The sequence below is a fragment of the Corvus moneduloides genome, chromosome 22, assembly GCF_009650955.1.
Source record: "Corvus moneduloides isolate bCorMon1 chromosome 22, bCorMon1.pri, whole genome shotgun sequence".
Classification (NCBI taxonomy): domain Eukaryota; kingdom Metazoa; phylum Chordata; class Aves; order Passeriformes; family Corvidae; genus Corvus; species Corvus moneduloides.
This window is the reverse complement of record NC_045497.1, coordinates 3,180,507-3,206,979: the sequence shown is the minus strand read 5'-3', so window position 1 is coordinate 3,206,979 and position 26,473 is coordinate 3,180,507. Positions and strand designations below refer to the sequence as shown.

The window sequence follows — 26,473 nt, the reverse complement described above, 5'->3', positions numbered from 1 at the left end:
TGGGCACCCTGTGCCAGGGCCTCCCCACCCTCACAGGGAAGGAGTCTAAATCATTTATTTTGCCAAGGGAGCAGCCTCCGGCCTCCTCACCTCCACAAAAATGCAGTTTCTAACTCAAAGCCTGTGTGTCTGGGCTTGAAATGCATCATGAGGACAAGGTGACCTCTCCTAAGTCTGCTCCTGGAGTTCAGGGACACTTTTACCCGAGGATGCTGCTCGCTGGAGCCGTGTGTCACCTGAGCTGTGCGTGCAGCACATTTTGGACACCTCCTCAGCCCCAGCAATCCAGGGAAATCAGACAGCAGGTGATAAATCAGTGCTGGAGAACAGCTCGACATCACAGCTCCGGGGTTTGCACCGGAGGGAGGAGGAGAAGAACCAACTCTCTCACAAAAAGATCTCATTTAAAACTGCGTGAGGCGTTCACGTCGTATCCAAAATCCACATTCTTTGCTGCAGAGAAATGGGAGATTGGCATTAACCACTTCATAGCCTGGAGTTGTGGGAGCCCTGGGACTGCCACTGTTCCACCTTGTGCCGTGCGTGTGCCTGGGGCTGCCTCAGCATTCTGGAGATATGGAGAGAGCAAACTTAACCACTGCAAGTCCTCCTAACTTGGCCTGATTTATGGGCTCAACCCCCCCCGAGATCTCTTCGTGGAACCATTTCTCATACCCACACTCACTAAACAACCAAGCCCAAACATCTGTATCACAGAAATTCAACATACAGTGTTATTCCTGCGAAATAATTTAACCATCGGGTCCTTTGCCGACTTTTCCATGCCAGCTTTACACCTTTTTTTTACTTTACATGCTTCATTTCAGCAAAATCAAGGATGCAAACTTCTTAGAAGTACTTAGTTTCCATGGAAACCTAAGCTGACCGCAACATTATTGTTCTCAAGAGGGAACTGACTTTACTATATGTTCATTCACTGAATTAATGGACTCCTGGTTCTTTTATTACCAGCCCTCTAACAATAGAAAGAGAGAAATGTTATAAAAAAGACTCTCAGACAACTGTCCACTCTTTTGTCCAGGGCTTACTGGAATGACGCAAGTCTATTCAGGAAAAGATTATAAAAATCAACTCAAAGCTGCCTCTGTTTGTGGCTGCTAAATATACCTTTATTTCATAAAGATACAACCTATAAAACAAGCAAATTAAAGCTCTTTCTGAAATAGTAACAGTGAGGCAGCAGCCCCGGAGAAACGGGGCTTTAGCTCTGATATCTGGGATTGTTCTGGGGTTGTGGAGCATCTTTAACCCCCAGCTCTGTGTAAATTCTCCTCCAGGATGAGGATGGAGGGGGGCAATTCTCCAACGTACAGGAAAATGAAGAAAAATCCCTGCAAACTGTGGGCTTAAATCTTCCCTGAGAGTTGTAGGACACCTTCCATGAGCTGGGGATGATAGATCCCCGTTAAGTGCAGAAAGGCACGTGCAATTTGTGCTGCAAGGGCAGCAGCTTGGAGCAGGCCGGGTTCAGCTCTCCGCTTTGCTCTCTCAGGGTGCACAATGCGCTGCCAGCCCCCGCTCAGGCCTTGGGGGGGTTTGGCCTGCCCAGTAATTGCTGCACAAAAGACAGTGAACAGTTCCCTTGCTCGTCCCTAACTACCTTCCTGACTGCTTATTGAAGTCTGATTTCTTAGTCCTCTGGGTCATCATTCATCAGCCCCGCAGATCCCGCCGGGAGAGCCCGGCCAGACCTCTCCACATCCCTCCTTGCCAGAGGCCATTCCTGACGGCCCCGTGATATAGAAAATGTCTTCACAGCGACCCGGCGGGACGAGCCGCGGCCATAATACCCAAATAATCATTTTGCAAATTATCATAATTATCAATCAATCATCCCGGTGCGAACAATGTGCTCCTGAAGTATCAGATGGTTCCTGTGACCTGTAGCATTTTGGATATAATAATAAACCCGGGGAGATTTATGGCCCCATCCCACCTCGCATCTGCAGCAGCAAAACACTCGTTGGGGTTTTACTTTTGCTTTAGAGCTGAAAGCTTTCCTCATACCTGGGTTTCTTGGTTGCTACTTGATGCTTTTCTAAGGGACCAGAATTTCCAATCACACCCAGTTTTCTAAAATTAACTTTATTTAAAAAAAAATAAAAATCAGTGTGATTTGTGAGTGCAGAATAAACTGCTTAAATTGCTTTTATTTTGCAGCCTCATCAGCATTATATTTACAGCTTCTAATATCTGACAATGTAGGAATGAGGCCAGCCAAAGGAGGGGGGGGGAAATTGGTTTTGTCTTCAGTTTTTGTTGTGTTTTGCACAATGCCAGATTGAATCCAACCCTTTTGAAGCCGATAGCATCTCCCGCTCCCCGCGCAGCACATTCTTGTTAATGGATAAATTCAAGCTCTCCAGAAAGTCAAAGAATAAATTTAAAGCCTTTTGCCAAATGCCTATCCTATTGGATTTTGATAAGACGGCTATTGAGCTTTAATAATGTCTTCTATCCTTTTTCAGCTGGCCCTTAACATGTCTCTTTATTTGTCCCTAAAGCCTCTTCAGCGATGCCTTTTTATTACAAGTCTCTCAGCTTGCTCTCAGGGGAGACAGGGTCGACAAGAGTGATAGATAGATAACTCTATAGATTATCTCCCACAGATGTTTTCTCTCCAGTAGCCCCTCAGGCTATTCCCTCTAAGTAAACAGAAACTAAATAGAGAGTCTACTGAAGAGAGAAGTCCCTGAGGTCCCTTGTCACCACGGTCAGAAAAACAACCCGACCCAGGGAGCTTGGCTGGGAGCTCTGCACACACAGAGAATCCTTCCCCAGCATTCTGGAGCCCTTATCCAAAGTGACCCTTGGAGGGGAGAGAAATGCATCTACTTGGGGAAAAAAATATGGCGTGTAATGGACACAGGCCTTGCTTCCTGCTGGAGGAAGGGGAAATCCTTCAGCTCAGAGTTAAAGCAAAATGAACACGGGGACGGTGACAATGACAACGAGCTGTTTGTTCCGTTTATTAAATGCAGTGGGGAAGCTTGGAAAATTCAGAGGGAGAGGACACTGAGCTGCTCTCTAAGGAAAATAAACAGAGTGCAGGGACATGGGCTGGGAAAAAGACTTTTGGGAGCAGGGGACAATAAACCCACAGGTATAACTCATGGTTTTGTCTCTGAGTGTCTGCATTCAGGTCACTAAAATAACCAAAATAAGTGACTCTCCTGTTTTAGTATTGCTTCCACCACTGGTGATTTAAAATTAAACCAACAGTATGAGGAGCTCATGTGTATTTGTCTGAATTAAACTAAATATCAGCAAGCAAAGGTGATACAAGCTCGTTAGGAATACACCAATTTCAGTCCATGGAGCTGCACAGATACGGAAAATGATCCTGGATATGGCTCCTTTAATGACAATGAATTATTCCTGTCAGACTACCTCTAACAAAGAAATCAGCTTTGTGGGGTTAGTGGTCCCAGCAGAAAAAACAGTAACACGAACTGAAAAATACTGGATATAGTGGGAAATACTTATTCTTTGTGCTCCAAGCCAAAGAAGAGCCTGTTTTTTTCTACCAGATAACAGGCTCTGCTGTGCTGCATCTTCAGACTTTTCACTGCCTTTCAGTTCATTGAAGTTATGTAAAAGAGCATTTTTTTCCCGGGAGCTTAATAGCAGAGAGAGTTCTGGCGTCAGTTTTAAGCAGAGATTGCTTCCCGCACATCTCCCTGCACCTCTCACTGCCATCACCTTCCCTTCCCAGCTTTTTCCTGGTTTTATGGATTTTTCTCTGCATCCCAGATTTTGTTTTTTGCTCTTTCTAGTCCTTGTTAGTGCCCAATTCTGAATCTGTGATGCAGCAGTCAAAGGAGGCACTGAAATTATGGCCTCCGCAGCTCCGATTTCCTCCCCTCCCAGTTTAAATCAGGCCACCCACTACAGTTACATTTGCCACCAACTCATCTCTGAAGGAATAGGAATAAATTGGAGTCAAATCTCAACTATTGTGTCTTCAGGGATATGACAACTGAATGATTTAGAGAGGCTGGAAAAGGAAATCTGCTCCCAAGAGGGTTTTGTGCCACCGGAGCCAAATGCCAGAGTGCTACTTCCAAACAATTGAGAGATCCTACAAAAATTGTCCAGAGTGATTTCTCATTCTTTAGTTTTCATTTTCTCCTGACTGAAAAGCTGTCTCGCAGTAGTCTTTTCACAAGCCATAAAGTTTAGACTTGAACTCTTTACCTTACTGCTCTGACCTCCTTTACCCCAGCTGTAAAACCCTACTGCCCATCCTTCAATAAATTTATCACCTCATAAACTCCCACTAGTGCTTCTCTACAATGCATTTAAAAGACACAAGTGGAAGGCCAGGCCTTCCCCCCCTGTCAAATATCATAATTGTCCAGTTTTATACCTGCTGCACGGGGAAATATTTAAGGACACGGCACTTTTCAAAGACCTGCAGTTTTTTGTAACAATCTCCCTTGAAATAAAAGCACAAAGTTTAAATATAAACCCATAGATTGAGCATATAAAACTGCCAGTCTCGTGTTTCCCTGTTTCACACAACTCCTGCTCTCTTTGGGGTAATGCAGATCCTGGAGGTGGGGATGGAGAGTTCATTTGTGATATCATAATTAAAGACTGAATAAGAAATAGCTGGGCCCTGGAGAATTCCCTCCGTCCTTGTGAGAAGTGTGGGGGGATAATAAGAACCTGCCACCTTGTCACCACGTCTGTCCAGACAAAAGGATCCCACAGAGGCAGGGACAGACACCCCATGAGTTATGGAGATGCCCAAGGTAAAAAGTTCAGCCCTGGTGCCACAGGTCCCTGGCGAGGTCACGGCGCGCTCAGAGGGTGTTTCCTCTTGGGAGCCTCGAAAATGAAACCTGCTTTTTTCTTTTTTATCGTGGTAAGAGCAGAACAGGCCATACTGGACAAGTGTCTAAATCCCTTTTCCCAGCCTGACTGTGGAGCCTGGCAAGGATTGCATTTCCCTCTGTTCGGCAGAGGGAAGCAAGGGATTCCTTTCATCTTTCAGAGCGGAGAAGCAGCATCGGCGCTCGCCCGAAGGAAGAGCAGCAAAGGCAGCTGTGGCAAGGTCTAACCTCAGAGAATTCAAAAACTTCATCAGCAGGACTGTGAACATCCTTTGTAAGACAATTCCATATAAAAGGAGTCACAACCAGCTCCTTATTTCCATGAGGACACACAAGCTCCAGCTGTTGAGAGGCTCTAATCAAACCTGACTTGTAACGCTTTAATTAGCAGAGCTGTTAACCAACAAAATCTCATTTTAGTGCTTCTGAGAGCAACCCCAACCCAAACAGCAGCCTGGCTACCCAAATATGCCATGCTGAGGCTGCCTCCCAGCTCCAGTGAGGACATTTGTGCAGCTGGGCTGAGTGTGGAACACATTTTATCTGGTCACTGTTACAGCTCGAGCCCCACAATGTGATGAAAAGCACAGACCTGCTCCTTTTCCCTTGGACTTCACATTAGCCACATTTACATGCTGAAGCAACCTCCAAAAATTTCGCACTTTTAACAAAGGACCAACATTTTCTTTTACTGGAAAAAAGGTAAATGAGGTTTCTCGCTTTGGCCCAGCAGCTGTTTGTGTTGTAGCAGAATCAAGGAACACCTCAAACTATTATTTTCTCTTTCATAATGACTGGAATCACAAAAAGACAGAAAAATACGCCAACAGAACCACAGCACTTAATCCAAAAAAGCAACAGCAAACACTGGAAAACTTTTACGACGTTATTGCCATCGACACCTTGGTTCAAAAGTGAGGGAAGAGTGTCCAAGCCAGGGAATAAAACAACTCCCAGAAGACTGAGCCATGTCCTACCTTTTTTATACTGCCCTCCTGGGAGGTCACCTCGGGATCAGTCAGTATTTGCTGAGGAGAAAACAGAACAGAAAGAAAATTGAGTTGCAACTAAGAATGTTATAAAACAATAGAGATTATTCTTGCTGTTGTTACGATGATGAAGGAGGAGGAAGAATTAATATTAAATTATTGATAATAATGGCCAAAACTCTCAACAGTTTTTACCACAACTGTTAGATTTTAAGATTTTGTGTCGCTTCTGTGAATAATTCCCTCAGACCTGGCAGACAAGGACAGGTTTCTCTCCCACAAGGCAGGTGTGGACAACACGGGCACCAAGGGAACAGGGACCCTCAGGCTCTGGTGGAGGGAATCCCTCTGGAGCAGGGGATGCTCCGGCCCCCCAGCGCTCCATCAGCTGCTCTGGGAGCTCCTTAATTCCCCCTCCAGCCGAGGTGTGGTGGAACAAGTCATTAAATCGCTGCTGTGCTCCACCTCAGATTAGCTCCAGGTCAGCGGGCATTCGGGAGGTCAAGTACCTCAACTTTGCATCACCCTGGATACCCCACCAGGGTAAACACACGGGGAACGGAGCTGATCGAGCGGCCCACGCCGGGAATTCCAGCAGCTCCCGGCGCTCCGGGGGGGGATCCGGGATGGCTGAGGTCAAACAGACCCCTGAGGACAGGGTGGGGCAGGGTGCTCGGGGATCCCGGGCCAGGGGGAGGTGATTGGGCTGCCAAAGAGCAGGAAAAACCTCCAAGGGACAGAGATGAATATGCAAGGAAAGAAGGGAAGGGAAGGGAAGGGAAGGGAAGGGAAGGGAAGGGAAGGGAAGGGAAGGGAAGGGAAGGGAAGGGAAGGGAAGGGAAGGGAAGGGAAGGGAAGGGAAGGCAAGGCAAGGCAAGGCAAGGCAAGGCAAGGCAAGGCAAGGCAAGGCAAGGCAAGGCAAGGCAAGGCAAGGCAAGGCAAGGCAAGGCAAGGCAAGGCAAGGCAAGGCAAGGCAAGGCAAGGAAAGGAAAGGAAAGGAAAGGAAAGGAAAGGAAAGGAAAGGAAAGGAAAGGAGAGAGAGGAGAGAGGAGAGGCTCCATTGCACTTCAGCAGCTGAGGGTTTGGCATGAAGTTCTTGGCCCCCTTTGGCCATGCCCAGGTGAGATCGACTGATTTACAGATTCCCAGCCCGTTGCCAAATCTCCAGCTCACCTGCACTAACAAGGGGCTGTGTTTCCACGGGAAGAACCCCAAACCATTCCGTGCTTTACACCAGCTCTAATGGACGTTGAAACTGCGGTTTCCAAAGTAGCTGAGGGCAAATAGGATCAAGAGGCAAATCCCAGAGCCATAAAATTCTGTGTTCCAACCCTGGAGCACCCTGACATCCCCTTGAATGACTGGAGTTAAACACCCATCCTGCCTGGCCTGGATGTCACGGAGCTTCCAGGGAATGCTGACTGCTCCCAGTGCTCTCACCAGGAACCAGCAACCCCCAAAACCTTTGGAGAATTAGGCCATGAAACTTTCAGAGCTGAAACAGAAATGCAAAACAACTCCAAAACATCCACGGGACGCAGCTGCCTCCAAATGAAGACACTTGCCTGTAATTATTAAGTGCAAAAAGCCTTTGGACACAATTGGAGAAGTGTGTGCAGGCAGAGTGGGTAATCCGCCCGTCCAGCAGCACCATAAACATGGAGGGGAAAGAAAACTCCAATGAAGTGCAAATTGGGCTGTGGTGGAGCCCTGTATAAACAGGCTTAAGAGTCAGGAATTCCTGAGTCGGAATCGAGATGCCAACACAAGCTTCCTTTTGTTGGTTTGGACAGAGCTGTGCTCAAGGGGCAAGTTCCTTCTCTCAAACCTTTTTTTTTTTTTTGCCTTTCAGTTCATTGCAGATCCTGAATTTTGAAGTTCTTAGAGAACAGAATTTCTGTGAAAATATTTCATCCACATTCCAAAGCGGCGATTTTGCAGAAAATCCTCTGTAAGATCTTGCTGCTTGTTCGGAATATTTGAAAATGGCTGATTTTTGATATTTGAGTTTCCATCTATTACAGAACTTCTGGGGGACAAAAACCTCAATATCATGAAGAATTTTGATTTCGATGGAACCACCTCCGCACTCAAACTGTCAGAACATGGACAATTAATGGTGAACATGGTGGTGGTGCTGCACTGACTTGATGATCTTAAAGGTCTTTTCCAACCTTCACAGTTCTATGGGTGAAAAGGCATTTTAGCAGAAGGGGGAGAGTAGGAACTGGTTTAGATTAAATATTTCATCCTTACTTTAGACGTGGTTTAAAAAAAAGATGTCCAAAATACAGTGTGGGCCTAAGCTCCACCACAGGCCATCTGCATTGGCCTGGACATGTCCCACAGCCCAGTGTCCTGAATGTCCCATTTTCCTGCTCCAGCTGAGCAGGTTGGCAGCTTGGCACTGCTGGGGTCTCTGTGTAGGAGCAGAGGCCAGAATTCCAAACCTCCCCTTGCCCAAACCCTGCCAGGGCTCCGAACGAACCTCCAGAAACCTTCCTGGGTGGAGGAGAGCACCTCAAAATCATCCTGGTGCGTTCCCAGTGTGGAATAAACACTGTCTGGTGACACCTGTCTCACCAGACATCAATCAACAGCCACACCAGGTGCCCTGGAGCAGAGCCCATCCCGGGATTCCACTCTCCACGGCACGTGGGAAGGGGGATGATGCAACACTGGGATGTCCATGGCACCTCCCCATTAGAGAGCAGAGGGAGAACCAGGCAAAGCAAGTCCCAGATATGATGTTTATTAAGAAAAAATAACAAAAGATACTTTGAAAATCTGCTCATTGGGTAATTTTAGCTCAGGCTAGGCTTCATCTCATGCGAGTGCCGCGAGACTAAATATAGAGCTCGACGTGTGCAGTGGGCTGCACTCCTGCACTTAACACAGATGTTCCTAAATGTGCTCAAAATTTACACCACATGCTTTTCCTATCAACTGATCTGTTGATTTTAGCCAGGAGAAAGACATGTCAGCAGCAGCCACGTCAGGAGAGCCTGTGCCTTAGGGCTGGGCTGGAGATGGATCTGCCCCACCAGTGAGGGATTTCCCCGCCCTTCCTTCCCTGGGCTCAGGGAATTGGTGGCAACAGGATCCTGCCTCAGTTCCACCAGTTAGGGATGTGCTAGAATTTTTGCAAAGCCCCCCGAATGTATACTAAACATGTCAGGGAACACCATGTGATTCTTTTTGAAAAACAGTTTACAAGCTGGCATTCTCCAGCTGCAGTTAACCCTAATTTGATTACATTACCGAGACAGATCACAATGAGCTTATGTAAATAGTAACGTTATCCATTCATTCCCCCAGCTCAGATAAACTGTCATTTAGGGGGGAAAAAGCCCCCAACCCAAACTTCAATAGGCACAGCCTGATGCGTTCAGCAAAGCATGGTGTGGTCAGCCAACTCTGGGGGCGAAGATGACAGACCTGAGCCTGCCCCTGCTGGATCTCTGTGAGTCTGGATTTTAAACAGATATTTCTACATCTGTTCAGAGTTGGAAGGAGAGAATGCCCAGTAATTGCACAGAAGTCAGGAGGCAGATGACAGCACTCTCTTCAGTAACTGGGTCTTTTTGATCACCTGATTTTTCAGTAAAAGCTCCGTAGGCCACTGATGGCATCAGTGATGCTCAAAGCTAAGTGAGCACTTCAGGGTTTCACCCACTGCCTGGGCACCTGCCCTTGGCATTGGCCCTCCCCAAGCACACTGGGGTCATCACTTCCAGCTCTGGAACCTGGGCTGTGCCACCTGCACCATCTCAAACCTGCCTCTTCTTCTGGGACCACCATGCAGCTGGGTCAGAACAAGAACTAGAAAAATGCTTCTTTTGCCTTAAATTAGCCGAGGGCCTGTGATGCTTACCTGCAAACAAGTTCACATGAACACTTCAGGTGAAAGCAGAGGCTCTGGCCCTGCTGTGCCTGCTTTGTGCTGTTCATAGTTGGGTTAATGGCAGACTCACTCTGCTTGGCTGTGACGTGATGGCCCCGTTGTCTGCATGGACACAGGAACAGCACGACCCGCAGAGCAAACAGCTCCTTCCAGCCAGCTTGTTGTGGCTCCAAAAAATGTCTCAGGTCAGAAAATCACAGAATGTCCTGAGCTGGAAGGACCCACAAGGGTCATCCAAGCTTGTGGCCCTGCACAGGACACTCCAACAGTCCCACCCTTTGTCCAGAGTTCTTACACACAGGTGTGGTACTGAGCAACATCTGGAGCAGCACAGCACCCCTACAACCTGGCAGAGTTCATTCCAACCCCAACCAGCACCCACCACCTCCAGGACGTGGTCTCTGAGCAGGTAAAATCGTTTGGACACCACTGCAGGCACCTCTCCTGTCCAGCAGCTCGAGTGCTCACACACGTCACCTCCTCCCTGCACCTCAGTTCCCCCCCAGCTCAGGAGACAACGCTGTTATTAAGCTACAAGTCTTGTTCTTCATAATTCCCATTAATTATTCCCTTAAAAGTTTTATCCTGCCAACTCCTGAGCGGGCTGGCCCCGGCCCAGTCAGGTATTTAGGCAAGAAGTATCAGTGAAATGAATAGAACCAGGAGGGTTTCCACGTGTAAGTGCTCTTCTGGCCATAGGCCAGGAGCACAAAGGACCTTGTGGGACCCAGCCCAGGCACAGAGCACCAAAACCCATGGCAGCTATTCCATGGGGAAGAGATTCTTTACAACTTTATATCCATTATCATACGGTCCCAGATGGGTTTGGGTTGGAAGGAACCTTAAAGCTCATTTTGTTCTACCCCTGCCATGGCAGGGACACCTTCCACTGTCCCAGGCTGCTCCAAGCCCCATCCAGCCTGGCCTTGAACACTTCCAGGGATCCAGGGGCAGCCACAGCTTCTCTGGGCACCCTGTGCCAGGGCCTCCCCACCCTCCCAGGGAGGAATTTCTTCCCAATATCCCACCTAAATTTCCCTTCTTTCAGTCTGAAGCCATTCCCCCTTGTCCTGTCTCTCCGGGCCCTTGTAAACAGTCTCCAGCTTTCCTGTGGGATCCCTTCAGGTACTGCAAGACCCCAATTAGGTCACCCCAAAGCTTCTCTTCTCCAAGATCTTCACACATATATAAATATATATATATAAATATACATTCGAATGCAGCAGCCAACAACCCACAGAGCCACATCACAGCACCGACGTGCAACCAGACATGGAAGAAACCCACAGAAAACCATTCCAGCACTTAAAAATTTGGTCTTGCAGCCATATTGTTAAAATACAGGGATTTTATAGCGTTTTCTGGCCAATAATTTACGAAAATCTTCCCTTTTTCTATCGTAAGCAAATCTGTGAGCCCTATTAACTCGAGGAAATTTTCAATATCCTGCCTTGGGAATTTGAAGTGAATGTGCCTGGAATTAAGAGGGAAGGGAGGAAAGCTCTTCTCTGAGGGGAAGAATTTCCTCTCCTTGCTGGTGAGGGAAGGAGGACGAAGAGCACAGCTCTGACTGGCAAGGAACAAACCCCGGGCTGAAAAGAGTGGAAAGAATAAACCAACCATTCAGTGCTAAGGGCAACCCCAGCACAATTGGGAACACTGGGGAGCAGCCAAGCTGTGGTTTGTGGCCCAGGAACAGCCTGCAGAGCCCTGCCACTCCACAGACCATTTTATAACCATTTATTTTTCAGCTGGGAGCCTGGGCAAAAAGGTGGAACGGTGCTGCAGGAAAAATGTGTGGAATTAGGAGGGATCCACGGCCCAAAATTTCTGGAAATCTGCTGCAGGGAGCACCTCTGTACTTGCTCGTGTCCTGCATGGCTTTACAGAGGAATCCTCCCTGTTCTCCAAATCCCAGGAGAACAAAATGCAGTTTGCAGAGGTGACTTAGGACAGGTTATCCCAAATGGGCTTGAAAAGAAAGGAACATCCTAAATCATCCTTTAGTATGAAATAATGTGTTTGTACCCACAGACCAAACTTCAGGGAAATGCCAGGGGGAGATAATGCGAAGAAAAATGAATGTTTAAGAACAAAGACTTCGAGAAAGAACATAAACCTGTGGTTTCCATACCCGCTATCACAACTTTTATCACTGATTTTTAAAGACATAACTCCTCCATGCCATTGGGATCGAGTTAACTGCAGCTACCAGGAAGTCAAACAGGATCTAATGGAGAGAATTTGCAGTGACTTCAATGAGCTGAGGACTGGAGACTTCCAGCCAAGACAAATACGAGAGGGGACTGATTAGGAAATGTCACCGTTTCTCCTGCCAAGCACTCAGGGCCTGGTGATAGGAGAGTATTAAATATAATCTCGCAGTCTTTAGGGGCTCTTTGATTTTATATTGCATTCTTATCGGGTTCTTAAAGTCCAGTGTTAATGAGCATGAGAAACTCACTTGATAGTTTGGCAGTTTTGCTAAAAGCAAGTGGAGTTCATTCAGTGCTGGCCCATGGATCCAGCTGGAGATGCCTTTCCCTTTCCTATGGCTCCACGTGGAACCTCTGCCTGCTCTTCTTCTCCATCCCAGCAATCCAACACCATCTTTACAACCATCTCTTCGTGACCATCACTCAAAAAAAACCAGCTTTTACCAATAATCAGAATTGCCCCATCCCTGGAAGTGTTGAAGGATGAAGCTCTGAGCAACCTTGGCTCATGGAGGTGTCCCTGCCTATGGTGGGGGTGGAAAGAAAGGAGATTTAAGGTTCCTTCCAAACCAAACCATCCTGGGATTCTATGAATGAGGTTTTTAAGGACCCAGGAGTGGAGATGAAACATTTACACAGGAAACACATCCCCACTGCACCCCCTTTGGCAACACACAGGGACCCCTGAAAGCAGAGCAAGTCCCAGTTAGCAACAAAAACCTCCAAGTCTGGTATTTTGCTCACTTTCTCCCAGAGAAGAAACCTGTAACAGTACACATGAGAAAAAAAGTTTAAATTAATTATGCTTTTCTTTTAAAAATCCCTTTACAAGTATGACCTCCACTTTCCTTCCTCCTATAGAGAAATCCCATTATAAAACTGAATTCTGGAAAGATGAAAGAGACACTACCCACACCGAGCAGTGTGTGCAGTCTGAGGATTAAAACAGAAGTTGTATGTTTTAAGTTGTGCCTGATTTACTCAGTTTGTTCCTCTCCAACATGAAACTTGCCTGGGACAGACTGTTGAGCTAAATAAATGAAATAAAACACAAGATTCTTGGACACAAGCAGCCACATCTTCACTGTAACCACAGAGAAAACAGCAGTAGAGTGGAAGTTTAACGTCATCAGCTCTAAATTCTGTCTGCCACGGGCCCACATTGCACAGTCACTTAATGTAGCCAGAGCTATTTATTATCCCAGCAAAAAATCATCTTGAGGAGTGAAGTGCAATGTTTTGGTTAACAGATAAAGCCGGGCTGTTTGTGGGGATGTAAATGGATTGGATGGCTAAATTCATCCACGAGCCATCCATCTTTTGCCCTCGACCCTTTTTAGTTATAAAAATGACCTTGGTATTGACAGAATAATGTAAACGAACTTCCCCCGTGGTTCATCTATTGATCCCCACTTTGTTCAGGTGATCAGTAATAATCATAAGTAAATGAAGAGGGGCCGTGCATCATCCCACGGTGGCAGCGCTGGCGCGCGGGGGCTGACGGATGGGCACCTCTGGGCTCGGCTGAGGAGCTCATAGCTCACCTTAAATTGCAGCTTTTCCACCCAGGACAGGCAGTGGCAGATAAATCCATGGACAGGCAGCTCGGTGCACTCGGACCTGGGTGTCCAGTCACAGCTGGTGTGAGCAGGGCGTCTCGGAATGCCCTCAGAGGGACATGGGATGGATTCAGCACTGACGCCATCCAGTCCCTGGGATCGTTCATGATTTGACCCTCAGTCACCAATGCCTCCATTTGGGTGAGGTTCTGCTCATCACAGAATCATTTTGGTTGGAAAAGATCTCCAAGTTCACCCGAGGTCTCATTCTTGGTGTCTCTGTGGGGACTCTCAGTTCTGTTGGAATGTCCTTTCCAGAAACTCTCTTCTCCCTTCGGAGAGGCAGAGCTGCAGCACCTTCAACCCTTTGTGACAACATCAACGTTATTGCTCTTTTCTTACAAAATCCCTTTCATCACAGACAAGGCATTGCCACTGATGCATTGATTGGCACCAATATCAAGGGAGGAGGAAACCTCAGCACTTCCGTCCCTCCTGGCAAACAGGTGCCAAGGAGAAGGACTGGCATTAGATGTTCCAAGGGAAAATATTTTCTTCTTCAGGTCTCAAGACACAGAGCAGCTGGCTCTGGCTTCTCCCACCACCCTGTACTGAATGACAGCCTCCATCCCTACTTAAATGTAATCATCAGGCAGCTAAATTTTGAGAAAGAACAGAGAAAAGTGACCTCATTTCATTCTCTTCCTCACAGCCTCCAAAGGCTGATAAGAATTATGAATTGTTTTACCCCATCCAAAGGGTCAATCAGAAGTATCTTGGTTCAGAAGCCAAGTCCTGCCTCTGCCCCAGCATTGCACAACTTCCCTGAGCTCACTCAGAGTGTTCCAGTGCCCCACATGTCAAATCACAAACACAAACATAAAAACCAGCTTGCAAATCCCTGAATTTCCACACAGAATTTGCCAACCCCCAGGAAACAGCAGCTCTAGAGCTGCTCCCCAGTTTCAGCCCAGTAACAGCCCCTGGTGTAACCCCAGCCGCGCACCGGAGCGAAGTGCCCGCGGCGGTCGGGGTCATTAATCACACTTGGAGGGAAATCAAGCCAACGTGCAGCATTCCCAGCAATTCCCAGAGTCTGGAGTGGGAAATGCACTGTCTCATTTGGCAGCCTGGCTTCTCTGCCTGAGCTGGGAGAGGCAGGAGTGCAAGGGCCTGGCCCAGGGGAGGCCGGGCTGGCTGGGAATGCATCCCTGCCTGGCACCCCGACAGAAAGGATGGGAAATGTCAGCTTGATACCCATCAGCAGGATAACCTCACTGTCACTTTAACATGACAAGGTCATCACCAGGCAGGGTGAAGCAGGAAGAAAAATGGCCCATTAAAGCCAGGAGCTGGAAGAGAAACATGAGGCTGCTGTGGAGGTGCTCGAGTGCCGTTTGTTTTTGGGGAAAGGTGCGGATATTCCGGGCTCCTTCATAAGGATGAGCTTTCCTGAAAGGAAACGAAGGCAGTGACCAGTGCAGCCACCACAGAAGCCTCTCACAGGGGCCTTGAGGGAACTTTACATCACTTAACTCTCATTTAATTTAGCAAAAAACCTAAAAACTGCGCATCTGAAGAGCCTGGGCTCTCAGCAGGAGGGGAATTCCCTGTGCTGGGGTGTTTCTTTTCCATGTTAACCACAAGGAACAGCTTTATGGAATAGCTATATGGACAGCTAGATGGAATTTTGGAGGGATAAAAACCCCCCAAATGAAAACATTTCATGGAGCAAAAAAATCCCAAAACATCACAACGAGGCTTTCCCAAATTTTAAGAAGTCCATTTAACGTGTGACTTGCAGGCCAGCTAAAGCAGGAGCTCCCTGAAGGAATGACAGCACAAACGGGGGAAAATTTTTTGGGGGAAGAGAAAAGGAAGGAAAACAGGAATTACCCTAAAGGACATTTCAAGGTTCTCACCCCACCCCCCAATATCCATTCCTGCATCGTAATTTCCTGTCTCTTCAAGGAGAGTGGCTGTTGTGTGTGCCACACTCTGCCCCTTGCCCTGAAGCTGCTCAGCGATGGAGTAAGGACTTACTCTGAGGTGGAAAGTGAACTCGGAGAGGAACTCCCTGTACTACACTCTGAGCAAGCAAAGAGAGCAAGAGAGGGACAGAACAGCACTTTGCCTCCCTTTATTTTGAGGTGATATTGAGCAAATGATGCTCTCTAGAAAGAAAAGTTAATGGGGAATTATTCCGTGGCCCAGCTTCAGACACAATCAGCTTTTTATTGGGAAGGCACACTGAGCTGTTTTATCTGAATTGATAGGGCTGCCAGGTGAGCTCCCTTTTAAGAGCTGTAGAAACAATCTCAGACAGGACTGGATAATATTATGCTTGGAATGATAATATTGTGCTTGGAAAAGGTCAATATTTTATTTAATCAGACAGACAGAGAGTGGGTGGCAATTTCAAGGCATTTTCTTGAGACAGGAATTCAGGGAGTCCAAATGGAAATAAGGTTTTGGTTTTTTTTTTTCTCCTTGGGTTTTCTGGGTGACTGGAACCCCCTGATTAGAAGTGAAGGATGCACTGAGCCCCTCGAGAACTCCTGAGATGAGGGAATGTGGAGATTTTAGCTCATTAGGATTCCTTGCACTGCAGATGCCACGGGCATCTCTTCCACCCCTTTCCAGGCAGTGTATTCCTGACAGATGAGGTGGGAGACATCCCCCTCAGAAACTCAAACCTGCTGCTTCCCTCTTCCAAAACAGCACCAGGGAAGCACTAAACATGGATGAATCTTCCTCAGCTGTTCTCAGGGGCACCTCAACAGCTCCTCTGTATCACCCACTGTCCTGGAGATAAATCAGTTCTGGCCCTGGAAGCCAATTCTGGAATCTCTGCACAAGGTTTGCCTGAAGTGTGCCAAAATGGCCAAGAGATTAAAAAAAAAAAATCCATGAATATCCTCAGTAACTCCAATTATTTGCTGTTGGAATGAAACTGGGCTCTACATTTGGGGCTTCTTCGGAACAGCACCAGAAGGGGAAAAAAAAAAAGGACTTTTTCTTTTCATGCAAGGTTTTGAAGAGCACACACAGCCTGTATTGTTACCCAACACTCCAAGCAAGTTCTGAGCAAAATCTTGGGAGATCCAGCCCCGAGCATTGATTACAAGGAGTTTTTAATCTCGTGCCAAGAGGAACATTGAGGTTATAAGATGGCTCCACAACCATCTTGCCAAATAGCACAAATGTTTACATCTTCCAAACTACCACCAATAGATCATAGACAAAGAAATGTCCATAATGTACCCAGCTGCTGGAAACAAAATGTATTTAAGCCACTGAAGAGGGTTTAATGAAGTAAAGCATTTTTGTAACTGCCAGCTCAAAGTAAATAATCACTGATGTGAGCGGAGTTAAGAGATCCTGGCTCGCCAAATAATCTCAGTGTGCCATCGAGGAAGCTGCTGCTTTGTGGGAATAACATAACAGCACTTGAACATTCTCATAAACTTAGGTCTTGTCTTCCTCAACACCCTGAGCCTCCTGGGATGGGGGAAGTGTAAAAAGAACTTTACAGCATGTGCAGAATCTACTGCTTGGTGCAAGTACTAAAGGTTTAATTCACTCTGAAAGTCCGAGCTGTCGAAACCCCAAAACAACCAAAAATAAAAGGTGAAATACCTGCTTTGACTGATGCATAAGAAGCACCTGATTCAAACTGATACAGACAACTCTTTGGGGTTTTTTTGGAAGAACTTGCTCCGTAAGTCTCCCCTTCAGGAGTTTGGGGTTTTCACATTCCTGGCAGCTTTCCAGGATGTGTGAGCACAGCCACGGGCTTTCCTCACCCAGCACTTGCCTTCACTGCTTTGTTTAATCCAGGCACTGCCCTGGATGTTGTCCTGCAGGTATGGAAACATTTCTGCAGGGAACATTTCCATCCCCTTTTTGGCTCTCAGAGCCTCTGTCCAGACAATCTGTGTAACTTCCACACTATTTTCCACCTTTGAGGATGCACAGTGACCTGAGCAGGTGAGCACAAACCATAAGATACAGCCAAAGAAGGAACAATCCGGCCTCCTGGCCTCACTTTTGGTTTTCGCTTGTGCACATGTGAAAATAAAAGCTGGTGTTCTGTGTATTCTCTATATTCTGTAGAGGGACACCTGGCCCTGTAGATTTTCTGTCCTAAATCACTTAAAAAGAGCACACCAAGCAGCATTTGCAACACTATCTCACGAGCCACAAGAGCAGCATTCAGGTTCCAGGGATGAGAGTTCCATGCATTTGCTCCTCACAGATTTCCTGCACTCTGCTTGAATATGAATTCAACTGCTTCGCTTTTTTTTTTTTTTTAGCAGAATATAAAACCCCTTTTCCTTGCACCACATAATTGTGTTCCATGGCAGAACTGGCATCCATCATTGCCCCGCTGTCCCCTGCCTAAAAGATAAAACATCCAGAGGGTAATAAATGTCAAACTATGATTATTGATGCTTTCAATTAAATTGATTATCTATTTGAGGTGCAGAGCAGGGTGATTTATTGCTGTCTCTTTACGTTGCACTTGGCACAACAGCTTCCCTGCAAGGTGGGTGAGCCTTTGGATTGTTTCCATGGATTTTCTATTAAATCTGATTTTCCAGAAGTGGCTCACGACCACTCCAGTGCTGGGTGAACCAAAATGGCACCAGATCGAGGTGGGAATGTCTTGGTTTTTGTTATCTCCTGGAGAGTGGAGCTTGGGAAGCAAAAGGGAAAAATAGGAAATGAAAACTTTGAAGTGTGGAAGGACAGGAGACACCCTTGATTTACATCCCTCATTCCCAAACTTGCATTTACAGACTGCATTAGACAAAACCTGTGCATAATCTGGAGCTCTGCTGAGCACTCCCCACCTCAGCAGAGATGAGATGAGATGAGATGACCTTCGGCTCGTCACTGCATTGTGTTTTTATTAGTTTCAGATAACAGGAGCTATAAAATTCAAAGCCATTTGCTCCCCAATGATAATCAGCAGCTGCTTCACAAACAAGGCTTTTTTTGTGGTGCCACGGGGTGACCTTTATCGGATCATTCCCTTGGAGAAATGCCTTTTGTGGCTGGACAAGCCAGGAGCACCTTCCACTGGTTCTCCAAAGCACAGCACAGGGTGGCTCAGTCTGCTCCAAAAAGCAAATTCAGCTCATACCTGGGTGCAGCCTCAGCGAGCCACGCTTGTTTTGGGAAACGCCAGAAATTAGCATGAGAAAATGATAATTCTCTTCATGTGCTGCTCTTCCAGCAGGCAGATTTAGAGAACCTCAGTAAACAACCCCACCATTTCCATGGGGAAAAGAAAATCATTGCTGATGAGCCTCTGACTTTGAATTTGAGAAACTCCAATTTTCTCCATTTTTCTCCCTTATTGCTCACATCTGACATTTCCAAGCCCTGGGGAAGCTCCTTGGTGGAAAACCTCATGGCTGAACTTCCCAGGCAATGCCTGACCAAGTTTCCCAGCATTTTTTTATCAGGAGCACCAGGACAAAAGCCCAGCTGAGATGTAAAACAGGAAGATGATTCTGCCTGAGAGACCTTGTGAAATAAGGGCAAGAGAAACAGCAAGCATGGAAAAAGAGAAGGATTCCTATCCCAATTTCAACAGACCAGAATGAGATGAGAAATTAAGTGAGGTCCCAAATCACCCAGGCTCTGGCATTTAGAAATTGAGTTTCGAGCTCCTTAGACCTAAACTTAACCACAAGGCTGTCAGTCCTGCTCAGATGGAAGCACCTTTGACCCCGGTAAGCTCAGAATTACACTCACATCCATTCAGACTTTGAAGCCTGGCTTATCTCGCAGCAGTGTAACTGTCCTCTCCACCAGAACAGGGCTAAAAACAAACACTCGAGGGAGATAAAAAAAGCAAAACAAAACTCCTGCAGCTCTGGCGAGATTTATCTATTTCACATTTCATAAAATCATAGAATTCCCTGAGTTGGAAGGACCCACAGGGATCAGTGGAATCCAGCTCCTGGTCCTGCATTTGCTGTGTCCCACCTCCATCCTGCTTTCTGAATGTGGAAGGAATCTGGGAAACACTGAAATGTGCCCAGCTTCAGAGAGGAACCCCAGCAAGTGTCCCACAGCCCAGAGCAGGAGTGGAAAGGGCAAATATTAAAGCAGTATTTCTATCAGATAATGAACTTGAGGATGCAGAGCACAGTGAGCCAGGCTCAAACCTGGCCAAGCAGTTACGAGTCTTAAAAGTCAACTCTCAAACAGCTTGGGGTCATCAGAACATTATTTTGGGCCATCAGCTCAGGAGAAAAAGGGACAAAACCCCTCAAGCCCTTCTCTTTTTTTTTATTAAATGTCCCCTGTGGGAGTGTCAGAGCCTGGTAAGGACAGTGCTCCTCACAGGGACAGCACCTGCCAAAGGTGAGGCTCCAGAGAAGGAGCTTGGACATTCCTGCTGCTGGAACATGTGGATCCCCACAAAAAGTGACACCTCGGGGCTGCCAGTGCTGGTTTATTCAACTGGGAAGCTCCCTGAGGAAAAAAAGAGAATGAGAAACACCACAAGCGACAGGGAATTAGGACAAGTTCTTTATAAAACTACAGATCAAAAGCAATTTTCTTTGGTGTTTCTGGACATCAGAAGACTTTTTTTTTTCCATAAAAAACCCCATTTTTATTTCCATAAAAAGATAAATATATGTGCTGTACACTTTCTGTGGCCAGCCACTGGCCCAGCAGCAGAGCTTAGAAAATGACACATCTGGTTTCCAAAGGATCCCTGCGTGGCCACACACAGCTGTAATTATGGCAACGATTTGGGGAGAACATGAATGCAATTTTTTGGCTTGAAGGATGACACTAAAGGCCTAGAGGAAAAAAAAAAATCGCCAAAAAATAATAAAATCAATAAAGAAAGGCAGGAAACCCCACAGGATGGAAGGCACTGACTCCCCTCCCTAGCCCTCATCCCAGGCTTCCAGATGCAGGAAACAAATTCCAAGTGACCCTCTGTGGTGGAGGTTACGGCGTCGGGGCCTGCCTGACAGAATGTGCCCGTTGTGGAGGCAGCAGCAGCTCCAGGTGGAGGTGTTTGCTTATGTAAAGTGCCTGGACAGCTTCCAGCCCCACAGATCCCAGGGGGAAGCACAGGGATGCAGGAGGAACACGGTGTCCAGGCTCCTGCCTGGCCCTGGCGTGGGCTGTGCCCCTGTCTGCACCCCCACATGGCCCTCAGCTCCTGCCTGGAGCCTGACAATGAAACAAAAAATGACCAAGTGACTCAAGGCAGCTCTGGTTTTATTTCAGAGGCTTGAGAAATAACCAAATTCCTTCACCCTGAACAACTCCTGAGCCACGAGTCCCCCTCCCTTGAGCACAAACTCTCTGCACACACGAGGCTGGGCTCAGCCTGCTTCTCACTCCTCGTTCCTTGGACAGCAGCAGAATGATTAAAAAAAAAAAAAAAAAGGGAAAAACATTTATTGCTGCTTCCCATCCAAGTTTCTGCATAAAACTCTTTTTTTCAAAATTCACAGGGCAAAGTTCTGCCCCGGAACAGGCAAAGAAAAGGGGAATTGAACTGGAGGCAGCTGCGGTCACTTACTCATTCAAGCACGATGGCTCACAGATCGTCCCACCCAGCCCCAGCAAAAACTTCCTAAATCATCCCCAAAGTTTGAATCACTCTCTCCCCTCCTTTCCTTCCTGTACTAGAGGCTCGGATGTGCCTCTTCAAAGGAAACTCACTGCTGGATTCAGCGGAGGGCTGGAGCTCCCTGCCCTGGCAGTAGCACCGTGACGGGCCCATCTCAAAAAGGAAACACCTATTTGGCTTTCCACCATATAACATTCAAACCTGGGACCCAAAATAAACGGATTTTTTCCCTCTCCCTTCCTTCATATCCACTAAGCAGCCCCGTTTCCATATCAGACCGTGAATCCCTGAGCCTGCTGAGGTTTTCACATGAATCAAGGAGCCAGGAGCTGATTCTTTAGAACAGCATCTTCACTCTTGACGAAAACAAACCGCCCCACTCATACCTCGGAGTTATCTGACTCAAGACAAGCTCCTTTTCCCCCTTTTTTCATAGGGACACGTTGGAAATGTCACTGTGTTATCAGGGCAGCTGCTCAGCTATCAGCAGGGGCTGTGGCTGGGCCACAGAGGAGCCCAGCAGGCATCTGCTCTGTTTAACGCTCAGGAAGCACAGGGCAGGTTTTAAGAAGGATGCAGAGGATGTAATGGAGCCTCTAATGTGTTTGGGTTTCTCCAGTGGAATCCAGTTTTATCAGGAAACAAAGGTCCTGGTGGGATTATCAGCAGAAAGAAACCCAGGACCTGGCTGGTTGGGAGAGGGGCCGTGGGGGTTGTTGTGCCAAGGTGCTTCCTCCCGGCAAAACCAACAGCACTGGGCTCCTCCAACAAATTGTGTGGAATTCTGTAAGAATTTCAGCACAAGTAAGCACTTGCCTGGTGCTGATTCCTCAGAGAAAGGAAAGAGAAGTCACAAGCACACTGAAATTACAAGAAGAACCAGCAAAATTAAATTAAGAAACCAACGAAGCTCATCCCTGTTCCCCATCCGGTGCTGCCACACGCTGCCCATCCCAAGGAATCAGTGTCCAGAGCTTCCACAGGCACTTCCCACCTTCAATACCCCTGCTCCACCTCCAGCTCATCACTCCCCACAACACACACACAACGAGAGCAAGAGGAACCAAAAGTGTCAGAACCTTTGTCTCAGGCAGATAAGAAGGTTGTAATTAAGAAAGCAGTAATTATTTGCGAGCTTGATCCTTATCTTGTTGTTTTGGCCTTTTTTTTTTAATACCTGATTAATAAAACAATTATAATAGTTACTTAAATTCAAATACCAGCCTGTCTGCTCATCCAGACATCCTGGTCAAAGTGTTCCAGTCCACTCAAAACAGTGCTTGGGTTCAAGGGCTCTTGGCGAGGCCGTGAAATAAACACAACCCAGATGTCACAAACAGGGAGCAACAACAGTGCTGAAAACCACAGATTTTTGCTTTGCCTTCCGGACCATTGGCATCCTCCAGGTCTCGGGGATGTCTCGAGGGTTACACCCTTCCCGTGGGCAGAGGTGTCACACAAACCTGTGCCTGGCACAGCAGCCATGCACAGGGTGCCACTGCTGCTGCTGGGGGTGGCACGGTGCTGCCTTCAGGGTGTGGAGGGGCTGCACGGGAAAGATGGGGAGGGATTATTTACAGGGACAGGGGGAATGGCTTCAAACCGACAGAGAGTAGGGTTGGATGGGGTATTAGGAAGGAATTGCTCCCTGTGAGGGTGGGCAGGCCCTGGCACAGGGTGCCCAGAGCAGCTGTGGCTGCCCCTGGATCCCTGGAAGCGTCCCAGGCCAGGTTGGATGGGGCTTGGAGCAGCCTGGGCTAGTGGGAGGTGTCCCTGCCCATGGCAGGGGGTGGCTCTGGATGAGATTTTAGATCCCTTCCAACCCAAACCTGTTCTGGGTTTCTGGTTCATCCTCAGCCTGAGCCTTCATCCCCAGCACAAGGTTCCCCTGAGCCCAGCCAACACCTGAGTGGTACAGTGGAGTCTGGATGCTTCAGTGGGTTCCCCAGATGATCCCAGATGGATCAGGGGGTGTTTCACGCCCCTGCACAGCTCTCAGGGCTCTGTGTGTTCCCAGAGAAGCAGAGGATGAGCCCAGGCCCCTCCTGAGCGCAGCCTTCCTCCCCTTCCTCTTCCGTGCCCCCCTCCCGCCATCCCTGCCACCCCCTCACCTCCTCCACAAGCACCAACTAAAAAAGGGAAAGAATGAGAAAGTGAGTACTGCAGGGCTGGCACTGCAGACAATGTCTGTCTTGTGTGAGTAATTTAGCACTATGGCCAGTCAATCTGGTTTCTGGGCCCAATGCCCTGACCCTCTTTAGAGCCGCTCTCTCTCTCCAGCACAGTGTGAAACATTTCCTTTCACAGCACTGACACTTTGCAGATTGAGACGTCAGGCCTGTCCAACTGCAGCAAATTAGCAATTTTTCTTTTACTAATTGGAAATAAAAATGTTTGCTAAGGGAATAATTTGTAGGAATGCAGTGTTAGGTTTCCGGCTTTTTATAAGGATGCTTTAAACTTTATCCATGTGCACTTTCCTTCTGTTTTGATGCCTTGCACTGTAAATTTTAATAGCTTACTTGACTGTTAACTTTACAGTCTCAGCCTTCCAAAGGATTAAATGAAGTTTTTTATTTATCTTCCTCTCCAAGGCAGCAGGATCTTCTTAAAGCCCTGCCCAGCGCTGCTCACCCACTTCTCAGCAAGCAGAGAAAGGGGACACAGCTTCAAAGGGTTAAAACCCTACACGGGGACGTGGCATCTGGATGAACCTCAGGCAGGCGATTTGTTTGCGGAGCCTTCAGCTCACAGCTCCCAAAGTTCCCTCGGAGAGTGGTGCAGAGAGATGGGCAGCAGATTCAGGAAGGCTTTCCAGCTTTAAATCTGCCAGGAATGGGCAATTTTGTAATTGTGAATCCGTGTTTTAGGGATGTGATGCCGGGCTCGGGCAGGGAGTGTCTTCCCTGCTGTCCCTTCAGCTTTGCACTAAGTCAGCTTTGCCCATTCCATGAGGAAATATCAATACTTTGGGCAGGGTTTGGTGATGACAGTGTCGTGATTTTTAAACTTCAGCATGGAAAAAAAAAATGGACTGGGAGCAGCTCGATCTGTTGGATCCTAAAATCCCCACAGTTCTCTTGGCATGCAAATAACAGCCAGGAAAGATCCTTCAGGTGCAAAAACCCCAAAAGTTCTTCGAGACAACAGGATCAGGAAAGAGCCTCCTGGAATTCAGAAAACCCAGATAAGAAACTAGAAGTGAAAACAAACGCCCTTGTGCTGAAATCCAATATTTTAGCCTAATGCCCCTGCAATTCCTGAGGCATGTAATGTCTTCCTGCACGGCACTCCAGTGGTACATTAGCTCCTGTAACAATGCCAGCACATAAAGAGTTACTGTTCTTTCCCCCCTGCACCCCCCACCCCCCCATAAAGCATTTGACAGCCATGCCTAATAATTCTTTCTGGTGTGGTTTTTCTTTTTCTTGATGTCTTTATGTGAATATGAAGCCGGAGTGAAAGGCTTTGGGTGACCCCCGTGAGAGAGAAAAAGTATGAACTACAGAGCAAAAGAGTGAGATATAGACTCCCCGCCGAGCCCTCGGCATCTTCTCTGGCAGCTCACAACTTGGCTTCAGAGGGCCTTTGTGAGGGAAAAAGGACTCTTCTTCACTCAGGCTGTGACAATAGGTGTTTTGTCAGCGAGGGACAGGATAAAAAGCAGGGGGTGGGAGGCGAGATCATCATCGGCCAGGGGCTCGCCTTTGGGGCCTGCAGATGTTGGAAGGAGGATGATTTATTGCTCCAGTGTCCTCAGTGGCATTTGGCCACCTTCCCAGAGCCCAGGCTTGGTGGCTGGGAGGGTGGGAGGCGGGAGAGCAGCACAACAAGGCATCTCCAAACCTTCTATGGGCAAAGTGTGCTGGGGGCTGCGGGAGGGGGCACAGCCGGGGCTGGGACCGGCCTGGGACAGCCATGGTGTTACAGAGCAGCCATTCCCAAAGCTATCGATTTTAAAATGATTATCTATAAATAGATCTATTTTAAACTCCCCCAGTCCAGAAAGCCCAACAAAGAGCAGGAGTTACCTGGGCGTGGATGATCAAATCCCAGGATGACTTTGTGCCGGGAAGCACCCAACCCAAATTCACCATCGTCATCCCAAACCTCAAGGTGAGAAGTTTGGGTGTGGTTTTGGGCTGTGGGTGTGCAGGAATGACCCTTCCCCAGCTCCCAAGAGGTGTCACTGTGTTTCTGCATGGCCGTGTCTTCGTTCGTTCACCCACGAGGGAGTGAGCAGAGCCGAGGTGCAAAAATTCCTGTCTGGGCTCTGCCCCTGGCTGGCTGATCCCAAAGCCAATCTGGTTTGTGTGTGAATGGGATCTGGTGCCTCCTGCTCACTCAGGAGCTCCAGAAAGGCTTGGAAGCAGCGAAGGAGGATTTATGCAAATCAGCTGAGAAAGGGAACCACTACTTTGGATGTCTCTCCATACCTCAAAAAAAAAAAGAAAAAAAATCCCAGACCCGTTTGAAGTCTGCCCACTGCTCCATATACTGAGTATATTGAAATGTATCCCAGATCACTGAGCCAGGAAATCCTGGATCATTTCCAGGAAGAAGGAATCACAGCCTAGCAAGAAATACACACCAAGACAGTGTATTGCCAGCAGTTTGATTTAGGACTTTTGCTCCAACTCCTTCCTTTTAATACACAGTTTTCCACCACACTTTCTATATAAATACTCTCTCCCGTGGCTGACAGCCTCTCTTAGTAGATTTATCCATTAGTGGATTTACTAAAAATGTTTTCTGCTGAAACAAGGGCAAATACTTCACCTCAGCAAAGGACAAATCCAGAGGCAGCATTAAAACCAAGCCCAGTAAATCCTAGACAAGATAGATGCAATGAAAAACTTTGAGAGTCACCTTGGACACAAATTCCAGGGAGAAAAATGATTAAAAAATTAGAAAGCAAATTCCAAATGTGGAAAGTGGCTGAAATAGGCAAGAGAGAATATGTATCAAACCCCTAAAATAAGGCACAAAGATGCTTAATAAACCCCTCTGTGAAGAGACTTGTCCGTCTCAGCTGCCAGGACCCACCAGCATCTCGTAGGATTGAAATCTCCAAATGCTTTCCTGAGTTCCAGACACACTTTCCTGCATGTCCTCAAAACTGTTATAGCCATTTACAGAAGGAAGTGAAGCATTCAGAGGATAAGTGACATGTCCAAGGTCACACACAGAGTCAACTGCAGAGTCAACAGAAGAGTAAGGAGAGCTTTGCCGAAAATCCCTTGGCTTTGACTGCCAGACAATGGCTCCCCCTCCCACGTAATCAACCAGTTATGGAAAGGCATAAATGCATATTTGCAGGGCTAAATATGT

General features: G+C 47.4%; 1 protein-coding gene across 2 annotated transcripts in view; it reads right to left on the bottom strand.

The window, feature by feature from the left end:
- Window positions 1-26,473, bottom strand: part of PRDM16 (PR/SET domain 16) — a 297,820-nt gene that overhangs the window by 144,814 nt on the left and 126,533 nt on the right. For both annotated transcript variants that reach the window (XM_032131673.1, XM_032131674.1), the window contains exon 3: window positions 5,837-5,887. In XM_032131673.1, the coding sequence (XP_031987564.1) occupies window positions 5,837-5,887 (51 nt within the window). The remainder of the gene's footprint in view (window positions 1-5,836; window positions 5,888-26,473) is intronic.